Source organism: Rhinolophus sinicus, linkage group LG04 (genome assembly GCF_036562045.2).
Source record: "Rhinolophus sinicus isolate RSC01 linkage group LG04, ASM3656204v1, whole genome shotgun sequence".
In the NCBI taxonomy this organism is placed as follows: domain Eukaryota; kingdom Metazoa; phylum Chordata; class Mammalia; order Chiroptera; family Rhinolophidae; genus Rhinolophus; species Rhinolophus sinicus.
Window position 1 is genome coordinate 103555416 of NC_133754.1, and position 16309 is coordinate 103571724.

Below are 16309 nucleotides of genomic sequence, written 5' to 3' on the forward strand. Positions count from 1 at the left end.
CCTTGGTATTCCCTGGCTCATGGGCAGCAGGGTTCAAATCTTTTCTTCTGTTACCACATGGCCATCTCCCCTCAGAGATGTCTGTGTCCACATTTCTGTCTTCTTATGGAGGCACCACTCATTGGATCAGGGTACCATACTCCAGGGTGACCACATGTTAACACATCTGCAGAGACCCCACTTCCACATAAGGTCATGTTCACAACCACTCCCACAAGTGAACATGAATTTTGGAGAGGATACTATTCAACCCAATACAGTAACCTATAGTAATTCATTCATGCAGTAACTCTAACATTTCCAACAGGAGGTCAAATCCCTTGTCCATGTCTTCCATTTAATCATAGTCATGATTACATTTCTCAGCCATCTCTCCATTTGCATAGCAGATCCAGCCTTTGGTTTTCAGAAATTCTGTGATTATCAGTTGAGCTGTGTACTCACTTTGCCAATTAAATGTTTCTAGAAATTTTATGTAGTATCAACTACTGCAGTTTAGTACCTGGTATTCTTCTTGAGTTCGTTTAATACATAGGCTTTTGACCAATTCCACTGAACTCTGAGGTATAAATATCTTCAATTATACCGTACCAGAAATGAAAAATATACCCTTCATGGTTCTTCAGCTCTATCCTCTGCCACTACACTTTCAAATTAACATCCTATTTCTGTATGCATCACAGTGTCATGGAAACATTAGATTGCTTTCTTTCTTAAGGCCAATGTCAAGGAACGCTTCTGTGGTCTTCCTAGTCATGTTCTCATATTGAAAATATAAGACAATCTGATTTTTTTGACTTTTCAATTCATGTATTTTTATCTTGAAGTCTATTTCGTCAGATATAAGTGTGACTACACCTGCTTTTCTCTGGGTGCCATTTGCTTGGAGTATTGTGTTCCACCCTTTCACTTGGAGTCTATATTCGTCCTTAACAGCTGAGATGTTTCTCCTGAAGGCAGCATATGATTGAGTTTTGTTTTTTGATTCAATCTGCTACTCTGCCTTTTTATTGGTGAGTTTAGACCATTTATGTTTAAGGTGATTATTGAAGTATAAGGACGTCTGATAGCCATTTTATCTTTTGTTTTCTGGTAGCTTGGTGTCTCCATTGTTTCTTTGCTTTTGTGTTTCCTGTTTCCTCTTTTTTTATGTGTCTCAGTTATGGACTTTTGTGTGTGTGTGGTTACCTTTAAGTTTATGTAAAAGAAATTTTCATATATACAGTAGTCCTTTTTCTTCTGCGTGCATCTTATCTCCATTCCCTTTCGCAAATTCAGACCTTTTATGTTTTTGTTGTCACAAGTTATCCCTATTTATGCTGTGAGTTTATTTCCGAGTTGCAGTAGCAGTGCTCTTCTTTTTTCCTTTTGTGTGTTTACCTCTTTAACCTTTATGTTATATTTAACTGTATAGTCCCCTATTCTGAATAAGGGTTGCAATTTCTTGCTTCTGTCTGTTAGTCATCTTACTCATAGTTTTGTATTTTTGTCTTTCTGTTTCAGGTAGAATAACCCTTCAATATTTCCTGTAATTCAGGCCTTGAAAATTCCCTCAGCTTCTGTATGTCTGGGAAGGTCTTGGGGTGGCTGGTTAGCTCAGTTGGTTAGAGCGTGGTGCTCTTAACAGCAAGGTTGCCAATTCGATCCCCACATGGGCCACTGTGAGCTGCGCCGTCCTTTAAAAACAAACAAACAGAGAAGTTCTTTATTTCTCCTTCATATCTAAAGGATAACTTTACTGGATATATTATTCTTGGCTGATAATTTCTCTCTTTCAATAGTTTGAGTATTTGATTCCACTCCCTCCTGGCTTGTAGAGTTTCTGCTGATAATCTGCTGGGCTTTTTTTTACGGGTTACCATCTTCTTTTCCCTGGCTGCCTTGAGAATTCTTCCTTTTCCATTAATTTTTGACAGTTTTAATATAATGTGCCTTGGAGAGGCCTTTTTGGATTGAAATAAGTGAGTGTTCTTTTTACTTCTTGGATTCGAGGATCCACTTCTTTCCATAGGTTTCGGAAGTTCTTGTGAACTGTTTATTTGAATAGGCTCTCTGTTCCCGTCTCCCTCTCTTCTCCTTCTGGTATGCCTATTATTATTATTATTATGATGATGATGATGATGATGATGATGATGATGTTGCTCTTGTAGAGTTCTTCCATTTCTTTTAACTCTCAAGTCTCTCTCTTCCATCTGGGTCATTTCCAGATTTTTATCTTTGATATCACTACTTCTTTCCTCCATCTGGTCAGCTCTGTTTCCTAAGCTGGCTATTTCATTCTTCATCTCTTTTATTGATTTCTTCATCTCCAGAATTTCTGTTTGGTTCTTTTTAAAAATTTCAGTCTCTTGGTAAAATAGTCATTTTGTTTGTTGATTTTATTTCTGAGTTCATTAAACTGCCTATCTTAGTTTTCTTGCATCTTGTTGAGTTTTTTCAGAACTGCTATCTTGAATTCTGTGTCATTTAAGTCTTATATTTCCATGTCTTTAAGTTTATTTTTTGGAAATTTTTCATTTTCTTTCTTAGTTGCCTTGTTACCTTGGTTGTTGATGGTATTTGACGGATTCTTTCTCTGCCTTGGCATTTATGGCAGTGAATTCTGCAGCAGGTCTATAAGAAGAGGTCTTTGTTTTGTTTTCCAGTGGGTGGCGCTGGAGCATTTTATTTTTCTTGCTCACTGCTCTGGCTGGCTTCTCCGATCTCTCTGCTAGGCAGTAGAAGATACCTTGTATTTGCTGGGGAGGTGGGCTCAGGTTGCCTCAGTCTCAGGGCACCATCTGCATGGGAGAGTGTGGTGGGTGATGGGGTTTGAGCCCCTGAAATCCCAGTGCTGCCCCTGAAGCGAGATTCAGGGCTGTGCTGCTTGAGATGTCTCAGGTGCCCCCAGTGTGGAGGCTGGGTGAGCTGGGGGAGGCCACCAGGTGTGTGTCTGGCTTTGTTCTCCTCCCAGTAATGGCTGCTGCCAGACCTCAGCTGCCTCGCCGCTGTATGTCCACCTTGTCACTGGGATTAGCCACAGTGTGCATCTACTTCTCAGTAACCGTCTCTCTGGTTCTCAGGGCTGCAGATACTGTGCTTTGTAACCAGATAGTCACTGCTGCACTTTCTTCTGGGGCCTTCTGCTAGCTCTGGGAGGGTGTGGGGAGACAGTTAGGGCTGCTAGACCACAACTGTCTTTGTCACCATCACCGAGCTATTATATGCTGATCACTCAGGCAGGAATGCTCGGGGCCACAGAGAGTGCACCTGTAGTCTCAGTCCTTCCCCCTCCCGGATGCAGGCTGCTTCTGGGCTGCACGTCACTGGTCCCCATCTATGCCCTTCTCCTTTCCCTACTCCCTGGTCATCCAATTCTCCCATCTTCAAATGTTTTGATGTGCAGATCTCCCAGACGTGTTTGTGTGTTACACAGGGAATCCTTTGTTGAATTATAGATGTTCAACTTATTGTAACTTCAAGGGCAGATACCAAGGGGACTCCTCGTTTCACCATGCTTCTGACGTCACCTTCACTTCATATATTTTTATAATATGTGTCTTTCCACTAGTACCACTCAGTCAAATAATACTCCAAGGTAAATCATATTGACTTGAAGCACACATTGTCACATCAAGAAGTTACTTATACTGGTTAAATTCAGTGTTGTCTCCTTTGTGGAAGTGTGGAGTCCAGAAGTCCAGCAAAGAAGTACCAGAACCCTATGGTTGAATGAGAGGAGAACAGAAAGAGGCTAGGACTCGAGAACCAGCTTTTGGTTTCATTGATTTTTCTGTTTTCCTGTTTCTTTTTTTCTTATTGAGACTCTGATCTCTTATTTCCATTCTTAATTTGTTCTTTTGTCTATCTACTTAACATCATTGATGTTTATTTCAGCCCTTTTTTTTCCCTAGTAAAGCATTTAAAGTGATAAATTTTCTTCTATGAACTGGTTTACCTGCATTCCACAGATTTTTATGTTGTATTTTCATTGTCCTTAAGAAAAGGGAATTGGCTGGTCTCATAATCCTATTATGGAAAGTTGAGTCTCTTTCTGGATTGCTTTTTATTTAAATATTAAATCTCCAAATATTATTAGAGGTTTGAGAGCTAACTGAATTGAATAATGAATGATTATAAAGTATGTCTTTAAGTAGGTTTTTTTTCCATTTTTTAATTATAAAATATACATAACATAAAATTTACCATTTTAACTATTTTAAGTGTACAGTTCAGCGGTATTAAGTACATTCATAATCTTGTGCAAACGTCACCACCATCTGTATCCATCCCTGTAACTCTTTTCATCATATAAAACTGAAACTATATCCATTAGACAGTAACTCCTAATTCTCCCCCTTCTGCCTGGTAACCACCATTCTACTTTCTGTCTCTGTAAGTTTGACTGCTCTGGGTGCCTCATGTAAGTGAGATCATACAGTATTTCTCTTTGTGACTGGCTTATTGTACTTATCATAGTGTCCTCAAACCATCATGTTTAGCTACATGTGTACATTGCTCTGTTTTCTATGAACATGGCGAAAGATACAGAAGTTTTGTCACCTAAGTACTTGGAACCATGGTATATACTTTTGCATCTTACTTTCCTCCCTCCATTTCCCATTACATTGTGGCAGTCTCTCTAAGTCAGCTGGAACAGACTTTTAACTGTATGCATGATAATTCATAACAATTTCATCATTTCAACAATGATGAGCATTCCCTTTGTTTCATAAAATTTTGTTATTATAGATAAACAGTGTACACCTCCTTCCGCTTCTCTCTCAAATCTCACATACCGTGTTTCCCCAAAATTAAGTCTGGGTCTTATATTAATTTTTGTTCCATTAGAGCTTATTTTCAGGGGATGTCTTATTTTTTCATGTACAGCAATCTACATTTATTCAAATACAGTCATGTCATCTTCTTCTGGAACATCATCATAACATACTAAATGTGTCCATCTGGCTGAGATCTTAACTGGGGCTTATTTTCAGGGAAACACGGTAATTATCCTGAAGAATTGGTGCTTTTATTTCTATAAGATTCCTGAAAGGATATTATTGGATCATAAGAAAAGTATACTTTTTATTTGAAAAGATATCACCAGATTGCTTTATTAAAGGATTGAGGATCTTTTTATGTTTATTGGTGTTTGGATTTACTTTTCTGTGAATTGTTTCTTTGTCTGTTGGGTTGTTTATCCCTTTCAGTTTGTGAAAATTCCTTGTTTATTCGAGATAGAATTTTCATTTGTCATTTTCCCCAAATTTTTTCAATATTTTTTATTTTTTACATGCTAAGTCTTTTATCTGGAGGAATTTTTTTGTTTTTTTCTTAAGAAGAGTGAACTCCATTTACTAAATTTAAAAAATATAGTAAAAACTCACATGGCCTGTTAATTTGAATTCTATGTAAATAGATGGCTTTCTAATAGTTAAATTCTATTAAAATGCATATAACATCTTTAACTTATTTAATCTTTCTTTGACCCAGAAGGCCTAAGAATTTGCCTTATTTTTCACGGCGATGATATGGTGGATTCAGTTTTGCTAATCCTACATTTGTTGGTTCATTTAGGAAACATTAGTTATGTGCTTATTTTCTGCTAAACACTGCACATTGGGGCAGACTTTGGAGGTTACTTTTTTGGATTATTTACTGCATCCCATGTATTTGCTAAGTGCTTGTCATATCGTTTATTTCTCTCAACAACCTTACTATTATTACCACCATTTTTGGAAGAGGAAGTAGAGTTAAACAGATTCCCGAGGATACACAGCTCATAAGTTTTGAATCTGTTAAACATTTCAACTTAAAAGTCACTGTTACTGTGCTCCCCAAGGATTTGAAATATACAGACAAACTGATGGGTTGGTATGTTGGTGGCATAGAACTGGGACTACTCGATTTAAATTGCGTTTTGACGTATGCATAGAAATTCAGTAGGCAGGCAGGATGAGGGAAGGACAATGGTATTCCAAGAAGAGAGAAACAGATACAAAGGCACAGTTTTCCAGGAACGGCTCGGCATGGCTGGAATGTAGGGTGGGTGATGTATGAAGTGGGTAAGTCATGTCACAAAGGACTTGTATTCCTTGATAAAATGTGTAGACTTCATCTTTTATCCAGGGTGAAACATAAAAAGGTTTTAAGCAGTTTTAAAGATATCACCCTTGGTATCTGTTTTCTTGGAAGTAAGCAGCTGACGCTGGAACATTATCATTGAAACACAGATTATTGTGAGGAACTACTGATGTGTAGCTAAATTAACGGTGGGTTAGTTTACATTCTTCTTAGTGAAGCTTTATGCAAATAGCATTTAATAAGACAACCAATTATAGACTTTTTTTTTTCCTCAAGTTTATTTCTAGGTATTTAATTCTTTTTGTTACAATTGTAAAAAATATTGTATTTTTCATTTCTTTTTCTTTTTCCTAGTTAAAATTATTGAGGGTAACAATGGTTAGTAAAATTACATAGGTTTCAAGTGTACAATTCTGTAATACATCATCTAGACATCATATTGTGTATTCACAACCCAGAGTCAGTGCAATTATAGACTTTTAAGTAGAATCTCTTAAATATATCTGGTGGCCCTCAAATTATGAGTGTCTTATAATCTCAACGTCTGTTTCATAAATTATTATACATATTCTTACACATAATAGGTTTCTTGCTTAACTTTCTAAAACATCCTTTGACAGTACACAGTTCCATTTTACTGACAATACATGTCTAAACAAACATGTTAATTATCTGAACATATTCTCTAAAATGCATGATTGTCAACTGACTATAAACTTTGTTGTATGGGACTTTCATTCTATTTCTCGAATACCATACCAGAATTTGTACTTTGCATTTTTAATCCATAAGAAAACAGGGCTCTTGAAACTTATCTAGTCTGAAATAAGAAGTGCTCTGAGTACAAAATACAAGACTTCCAAAAATTTATACATTTAAAATGTGAACTATCTCAATTTTTATATTATTATATGTTGAAATTACATGTTTTAGATCTATTGGGTTAAATATAATATTTAACTGTACTTATTTTTTAACATGACTACTAGAAAATTTAAAATTACATGTGTGGCTTATACTATATTTTTATTTTTTAATGCTGCTTTGTACAGTGATTCTAAAATTACCTATGGATTTCTAATTCTGTCAACTATTTTTCCAAAACAATCTAAGTAAAATGAGAGACCAGAACCTTTATAAAGGAATAGTATTTTGAAAGAGAATACTGATTAACTCAGAGAATTCTGTGATTGAAGACTTCCTGGGAAGATAACTGGAATCCAGGTCACTCTTGTTCAGACAGGCCTGTGCTGTCAGGGCGTTTCCTCTGGGCTCCTGCCTGAAAGGTCCTGTCTTGGCATCTGCTTCCTTGCTTTGCTTCTGGAACCACAGCTTCACTTTTCTTCACCAGGTTCCCGTTGGTTGCTGGGCTTCGGTGATGGGGCAGATGAGGTGCTTGTAAGTGGGACTGCTTTTAATGGAGAATGTCAACCACAATTATGAGACAGTATTGCTTCCCCTACCACAACGATGACTGATAAAGCATGTTGTCATCACTGACAGTAAGGGCAGCAGACCTTTGAACTTACCGCAGACCTTTGAACTTACTGTAGACTGCCAGAAGAAACCTTTGCAGAGCGGAGTTGGGAGCTTAGTAGTTTTGGCTATTGGCTTGTTACCGTTAAGTTTCCGACTGTACATAGAAATTTTCTCCTTGTTGCTAGATTCATAGCTGAAAATTGTTTCGGGGTCATTTCCCTCATTTTTTATTATGTATGTTGCTTTATGGTAAGAACAAAAGTGTAAATTGCTGTTCTAAGTATGAGGGCTTCACTTTTGTAATTATTTTATATAACGTACACTAAGTATATATTTTTAAAAATCTAGGAACCCTACTTTAAAAAAATTATTTGTAGTCCCATTGAGTAGATTGGATCATGATATTGTATTTTAACCAATCAATGCTATAGTCATAACATTGACGCTTTCCACATAGTTTAGGAAATGGCATTTTTAGAACTGCCCTCTGACTAATCCAAAGCAGGAGAGTGATCTGATATTGTCACTTCATTGGTTGCCAGGCAATTAATTGGTCTAACCGACATCCTTTTTGAGAGGTATTAGTTAGGAATTTTTGTTCTACCCTTTTAAAATTACGCTGGTTAATCTTCCTTCTGACTAGTAGGAATAACAGTCGGTCAACTCAGATGATGATACTGTAATCTAATTTTTGATTAGTGTATACATGGTATATATTTTTTCATCCCTTTACTTTTTGCTTATCTGAGCCTCCATATTTAAAGTTGGTGTCTCGTAGGCAGCATATTGTTGGGCCTTGCTTTTATTTTTTTTAAATCCAATCTGGCAGTATTTGTCTTGGTGTGTTTAGACCAACAAACTTTTTGTTCATAAAGGACCAGATAGTGATTGTTTCAGGCTTTGCAGGCCAGTGGTGTTGTGCAACCATTCAGCTCTGCCACTAAAGCGTGAAAGCAGCCTGGGACAGTTGGTCTGTGTTTCAAGGAAACTTTGTTTACAAAGATAGACAATGGCGGGATTTGGCACAAGAACTCTAGTTTGCTGACCCTGGTTTAGACCTTTTACATTTAATGTAATTACCTCTGTCGTTAGATTAAAACTATTGTCCTGCAGGTTGTTTTGTATTTGTTATATCTGTTTTTTGTCTTTTTCTTATTTCTTTTGAATTATTATTTTTTTTTTTGTAATTCTACTTTATCTTCACTGTTGCTTTATTATTTATGCCACCTAAATTTGTTTTTAGTGGTTGTTCTGGGATTTACAATATGCATCTCTAATTAATTATTAATCTACCTTCAAATATTGTCCCATTTCATGTGTAATGTAAGAACCTGACAACAATGTATTCCTAATTCCTGCCTCCCATTCTTTGTGCCTCCCATTTTACTTTTACGTTATTCATTTTTAAATCCCATTGGGGATAGACTTGGTAAACTTCAGTGTTTAGCTCATCCTTTAACGACCCTCACTGTTCAGGTTTGTCATAGTAAGTTAAAAAATTCATAAATTGGTACTGACTCACAGAAAAGTTAAGTATAGGGAGGCAGTAAAACAAGCATCAGCCTAACACAGCTGCAGAATAACATTTCATCCCACCCTTACCATTGAGAATTTTCTTTATTTGTTAATAATTTAATTACTCTTACTTAAGATTTAATTTTGTTTTCTCCATGTACTGTATAATGAACACTGGAGCCAGATATTCTGTTTTTTTATCTGACAGACTGAAGATTGTCATCCAGTTCTTACATTCTGGATTCTTGGGTGTGTATTTCAGCTTTGAGTTTAAGCAACAGAGTAATTGGTAACTTATGATTCTTTATGATTTCTAGATATATAGATAATGCCAATAATCTCTCATATTTTATTAGTATACTTGTTTTTCTTAGACATAAGTTTTGTTTATTTTTTCTTAAGTAATGCAGACTGTAAGTAATATGTTAACTATTTATAATTAGCTGGTTTTCCTTCAAGATATTTTTCTTTTTTTGTAGTACTTGTGTGGTAGTAATCGGAAAGACAACATATTTATTGATCCAGGATACCAGACATTTGAGCAAGAATTGAATAAAATACTCCGAACTTGGCAACCAAGCATACTTCCAGATGGTAATGCTCTTTTAAGTAAAACTGTTTCTGACTTGCTACTGGGATTTTTATTTTTACAGAAAGTATATGTAAAATAATTAGGAAATAATTTAAATTAGCATGTTTTTTAGAGTACTTATTTATGAACTCATCTGTTCATCTCTTGTTGAATTAGAAGTGAATGTAGTTGATAATTAGTGCTTCTGAAGAACTTGGTAATAAATGTGACCTCCTTTCTCTGGAGGAAGGAACTGGATGTTTATTTCTGAAGCCTACAGCAGAGATTCTGATGTAAATATATCTAAGAAACCTCTGTTTTAGATGTGTGATGTAAACATGTTTGTGAATGGAAATCACCGATTTTTTTCAGGAATTCTGATCGTCCGCTTATCCTATGGAACAGAAGTAAACATCTAGTCCCTTACTCCAGAAATGCTAGTTCCATAGTCTGGAGTGTCCCCTAGCCTCCAAATTGTTAACGAGCTACATAGATAATTCTGACTGACAGTCATTCCAGTTGACCTGGTGTGAATGGAAGATGGCAATGGGCTTGTTCTTGAATTCACTTTATTTCCAGATGGTAAATGAGAACTGTTTTTTTTCTTTTATTTTATTTTTAGTTTCAGGTATACAAAACAATGTAATAGACATTTATAATTTATATCCCTCACACTGTGTCAACCCCCCTCCTTCCATCCACTATCCCTCTGACATTGCACACAGCCATTACATTTCCACTGTCTCTATTCCTAATGCTGTACTCCGCTTCTTGTAACTATATACATACATACACACACACACACACACACACACACACACACACACACACACTCACACACAGACACACACACAGAGAACTGTTTTCTTTATTATCATTCTTTTAAAATCTTTCTATCTATTTCAGGGTCAATCTTTTCTCGAGTTGAAGAAGATTATCTGTGGAGGATAAAACAGCTCGGCTCACACTCCCCAGTAGCCCTTCTGAATACCCTCTTCTACTTCAACACTAAATATTTTGGCCTGAAGACAGTGGAACAACACTTAAGGCTTTCCTTTGGCACTGTGTTTAGGCATTGGAAGAAAAATCCTTTAACAATGGAGAACAGAGCATGCCTCCGATACCAAGTGTCTTCCTTATGTGGGACAGACAATGAAGGTAGCATGACAGATTTTTATTTGGGGATTATCTGTGGCAGGGCTAGCTAAACCTCGCCTTACTAAAGACCACCTAGGTCACTTGTTAAGAACCTGAGGACTGTCATTTTCATAAAACGAGATATCCTATGTCTTCTCAAAACATCTCAGTCCACTTTGTTTGAAAAACTATGATCCAGAAACTACAACTTAGCACTCGGAAGGATACTTAGTCCTATTCTTTGGTATAACAGATAGATAGATCCTAGAACTGAATAGAGTGGATAGTACTCTCTTCAGGATTGGGCTTAGGAAGTTTCTGTAATTTTTATTTTTTAAGATAAAATTACTACTGGAAAAAGAAAACATGAAGATGATGAGCCAGTATTTGAACAAATTGAAAATACAGCCAATCCTTCTAGATGTCCTGTGAAAATGTTTGAATGCTACTTGTCTAAAAGGTAAGTATGAATGATACTTAATTTTTACAAAAGTAATATAAGTCAGTTGCCTTGAATTTAGCATTACCAAGAGGTGGCAGTTTTTCACTGATCCTTTTTTAGATTTCTCTCTCTTCTCACTTTTATCTAAGTCTATTCAATTATAACATTAGTCCCATTAATATAAAATACCCAGCTTGTACTTCATACTTTAGGATTCAAGCACATTAAGAAATCACTCTCTACTAGTGAAATTACTACTGTTGTCATCTTTTAAATTATAACAACTCTAGTGACTGTAAAGCAGGGGCCACAAATCTTTTTTGTGAAGAGTCAGATAGTAAATATGTTAGGCTTTTTGGGCTATAGAGTCTCTATTGCAGCTTCTCAATTCTACTTTTTAGCCAGAAAGCAGCCATATACTGTATATAAATAATAATCGTGACTGTGTTGTAATAAAACTTTACACAAACAAGTGATGAACTATAATTTGCCACCTCCTGGTGAAAAAGTATTTTCAAAGGTAGGATAGATAGGTGGGGATGAAAACGAAGCATTTCCCTTTAAGAGTAAATAGCCCTTTAAGAAGGTCTGAAAGATATTAATAGTGTTCTGAAAGGAGTATACTTTTCCGCTTATACCACTGCTTATTCCCCCAGTCTGATACCAACAGACATTTAAGAAAATTTTAAACCAGTGAAAGTGTTTAGAAACCACAAATTATTGTATGCTTGTCCATTATTTTAAGTATGCACTCGCCAATTTTTAAAAGGTTAACATGAACTCAGAATATATTTTCTTAGATAAACAGTTTTATAAATTTTAGTTAGGTCCCCAAGTTAGTTCTCAAGAACTCATAAAAACAGTAATGTCACCTCTAGGATGATAGTGATGTTTCTGATGATGCTTTTGGGGTTGCCCTATTTGGCTTCAACAGAAGTGGGATCTTCCAGTGGCGGCAACTGTTTGTTGGTTGGAAATCCCTATCTCAGTATTTTGTTGGTATTTTACAAATTAAGGCTCTATTGGGTGATGCTGTTGAGTATTTTTATTTTATGTGCTGCCATATTTCATCAATTCTAAGATATATTTTTCATATTTTACAATCTCTGAAGCTGGGCTGCATTTATAATTAATGTGTCGTATAATTGGCAGTGTTTTACTTGTTTAGTGGCATTATTAACATAATGATTAGAATAATGTTTCTATTAATGAATTCAGTGAAATACAGGATTTAAATTATGGGAAAATAATCTTTTATCACAGAAATTAAGTTCAAATTAATTTCAAAATATCTGAATGACGCAATACTTAATGTAGGTAATGAAGCTTATGGTCTGACCATGGAATGTGAGTACTGGTAATGGAATTATTCTTGGAAGAAAAAAAGAAAATTGTGGGTTATTTTGTGTATATATATATATATGTGTGTGTGTGTGTGTATGTGTGTGTGTGCGTGTGTGTGTATGTATTAAAATTGACTTTCTCCTTTCTCCCAAAGTCCACAGAATCTTAATCAGAGAATGGATGTTTTTTATTTGCAACCAGAGTGCTCTAGCTCTACAGATAGCCCTGTCTGGTACACATCTACTTCACTGGACCGAAACACCTTGGAAAATATGCTTGTACGGGTTCTTTTAGTAAAAGATATTTATGATAAAGACTATTATGAACTGGATGAAGACACAGACTGAAAAGGAATGTTTCAGAAGCAGTCGGGATAAAACAGCATTAGATAGTCGTGCTGCTAGATCTTTATTATGGAAAACATTTCAAGTTTACTCCTTCTGTTTTGAGTTTTGTAGCAGTGTACCCACACTGGGTACCATGTAAATAATCTGTGAGTGAAAGTGGCCATTATTCTATGTAGTGGTTTTAGGATACTTAACAAATACATTCAAATTCTTTTTTATTATTATTTATTTGATTAGGTATGTTTGTAACTTTTTACATTACAAAATATGAATGAGAATGTGCCATGTATAATTTTTTTCTTGTAGTAAGAAACATCCATATTGCACAATTCTACTGTTGCAAAGCTTCCTTGAAAGGGAGCTCTGTTACTGGGTTCTTGACCAGACGGTTGTGGATGGGCAGCACTACGAAAAGTTTAGGACTTGCAGTGTCTTTCAGAATTTTTAAAATAAACTGTAAACTAATAGGCTGGGTTTTTTGTTTTGTTTTGGGGGGGGGTTGTTTGTTTGTTTTACGTTTTAGTTACTGAAGCCTTACAAGGTTATGTAGAAGGATACCATCTTCTGTACCAAAAATAGACAAGAGAATGCTGTCAATATTGGTGTACTGTAATGTGAATCTATGCTGGTGAAAACAGCCTTTTGTTCCCTTTATTAAAACCTTAGTGTCTTTTTCTCACTTGTGGCTTTCTGCATCACCCCAATCAATACTTTTTAAAAATACATATATATGTATGTATATATATATGTGTGTGTATATGTATGTGTGTGTATATATATATATATATATATATGAAGAATGACATTGAAAACATGATCGAGACATTTTCTTTGTAAAAATGTCTGATGAAAGTATATAATTGTTTTATATGCTACCCATAAGTATCCAAAATTCCCTTCATATATAGAAGTTTAATTTTTCTTTTTTCCTCCTTAAGGGTACAGATCTTGTTGGAATACCTACGTAGTACTCTAAAACTTCACCAATTTTATTAGAATTCTTGTGCCTGACCTCAAATATGACCGATGCATACATTGGATAAAATTATTTTTAGAAATGCCACTCCTGAAATAGTTGTTATAGAAAGTCAAGCTTAGTTGAAATAAGATGGTATCACATGTTACTATGAAGATGACCAGTCTAGTAATTCGGATGTATCAGACCATTGAAGAACAAAGGAAGAAACTGATGGATAGAGTACATCTCAAAGGAAGTCACATTTGCTGTTAGATTGTTTGGCTTTTAAATTTTAATTACTTCTTATAGAAGATTGCATTAAAAGACTTTGTGCTTCTGCATAGCAATTTATCTGTTCAGATCTTTTCTTTTAGAACAAGGACGTTTACTTATGATCCTACCTTCTAGAGACTGAGCAAAGTGCTCGCTGCAGATTATCGTAAAGAAATCCTTTGGCTGACTTCATATGGCATGTGTGTGATCATGTTTGCTTGTTTCCACTCTCAATCACCACGGTGACATTAGTTTTCTAAAATTGTTGGGGCAGGGGGAATTGGTCTCTTTCCACAGTGCTTAGGCTATGTCTACCCATCCCTTAGATACTGCTCTCTTCCTTAGGACAACTGTTGTTAGCATTCAGAAGAAATTTTCTCAGTCATCATTTGGAAAATTTCACAAGTGTAATCACTGTATATTTAAGCAATAATTAGCAGAAATATTTTTGGGATAAAAATTATAATGTTCTAACTTGTTTTATAAGTTTGAATAACGTTTCTGTCCCTTAATTTTATATTGTTGATTTGGTAATCAGACTGACAATAGCAAATCTGATAATACTTTACTAAAAATAGATTGCTCATTGTCTATTTAATGAAGAAAAATGGGTAACATATTTAAAATATATAGTGCAAAAATGTCCTCATACTTACCTTTTTCCAGAGCTACTTCTTTAAGCACTTTTACTATAGACACATGTTGTTGATAAAAAGGTGGTTAATCCTGTCTTTTATTCTTGAAAGTGGTGCTATTCCATCAAGAGCAATAAACTTTTCCCAAATGTTAATGGATATTTTACCAAATACCATACACTTCTGCCATTGTACTACTTACTATTAATCACCTTGTCTTGCTATTTACATTCCCTTTATTGTACGTTTTAGCTTTTCTAAACAGAAATGTCTTCAGAATTTTGATCTTGACATGAATTAAGGATTTAGAGCTCTTGTCTTTGTCTTGATTGCAATCCAAGGATTGATTTACTTGACTCTCAGGGGAAAAGAAAAAACATCCTATTTAATGAGAATGGTTTGTTCTGTGACCCTTGCTTCACCTAGAATGCATTTCTCTGGTTTCTGGATCTCCTTAGTTTGTGTGGTTATAGCTGACTGCTGAGAAAAAGGACAGTGAAATGATAGCAGTTTCCTTTTGCTTCTTAGTGATTTCTGATTAAAGCATCCTGTAAATATAACTTTATTGTCTTTAGATGTCTATTGGAGATGCTATATTTTTTTGTTGTGAAGATTTTGCCATTTAAAATTAACCAGTGAATAAGTTTTTATCCATATTGAGAAAAGTGAATTTCCCATGCAAATTGAATCGTCATTAATACATTTTTTAGGCTTTAACTGTTTTCGGTAATATATTAAAGGACTTTTCTAGGCAAGAAAGGTTTTTTTTTTGTTTGTTTGTTTGTTTTGTCCATAAGGAGTACTTTTTGTTTAAATAATAGTTTGTAGTTTTTCTTTTATTACACGGAGATTTTATTACATGGAGGTGTTACCAGTGTGTTAAACATATTGAGATAGGAAGAGGGTGCATATTATACTATGCATTTAAACTTTTGTCATGATGTCTCATGGAATTTCCCTTTGTCCTGGCCAATTGTGATTTGGGAATGGGGTAACTCTATGCATAGTATTAAGTATTACAATAATGGAAAAGTCATAAAATTGCCAGTTTTTGATTTGTACTACTCTATTGTGGGTCCATTTAATCTGAGATCCTAAATGTCTTGCAGTCTTAAAATCACTATAAAAATTTATACTTCTATTTCGCCAGTTATTTCCAAAAATGTGTTGTTATACATGTTGTCACTTGTGTTCTAAGTTAACATTGACTATAGGATAATCTCCTTGTTCCCCTCAAACAAAATAGTCATGAAAGTGTACATGAAAATATTTTTAAAGAATAAATTTCTTCAACTAAATTATAATATTTTTGGGTTTTCCCCCTTAATAAGCCCCTTATGCATTTTTAGAGGAGTTCTTTGAATTTCAGTTATTCCATTCTACTGTATTCTTAAGAATCAACTATTTTTAATGTGTTTTCCAGTGCTAAGTACTTTTTTGTTGTTTCTGGGTATATCATACTTGAAAATGATACTACTAACAAAACCTTACAAATTTAGGAGCTGGTGTCCAGAGCAGGTTAACTGCATCAGTCTGGGTCTG

The 16309-nt window shown here is 35.1% G+C and overlaps 1 protein-coding gene across 16 annotated transcripts in view; it reads left to right on the top strand.

The window, feature by feature from the left end:
- The window catches only part of ZMYM2 (zinc finger MYM-type containing 2), a 93421-nt gene extending 79841 nt beyond the window's left edge, over positions 1-13580 (top strand). For 15 of the 16 annotated variants that reach the window (XM_074330121.1, XM_074330115.1, XM_074330117.1 and 12 more), the window contains 4 exons: positions 9540-9654; positions 10538-10789; positions 11108-11228; positions 12709-13580. In XM_074330121.1, the coding sequence (XP_074186222.1) occupies positions 9540-9654; positions 10538-10789; positions 11108-11228; positions 12709-12901 (681 nt within the window). In that variant the 3' untranslated portion in view covers positions 12902-13580. Of the gene's footprint in view, positions 1-9268; positions 9310-9539; positions 9655-10537; positions 10790-11107; positions 11229-12708 lie in introns of those variants that run through there. The other variant, XM_074330127.1, reaches the window with a different exon arrangement.
- The last annotated feature ends 2729 nt before the right edge of the window (positions 13581-16309 follow it).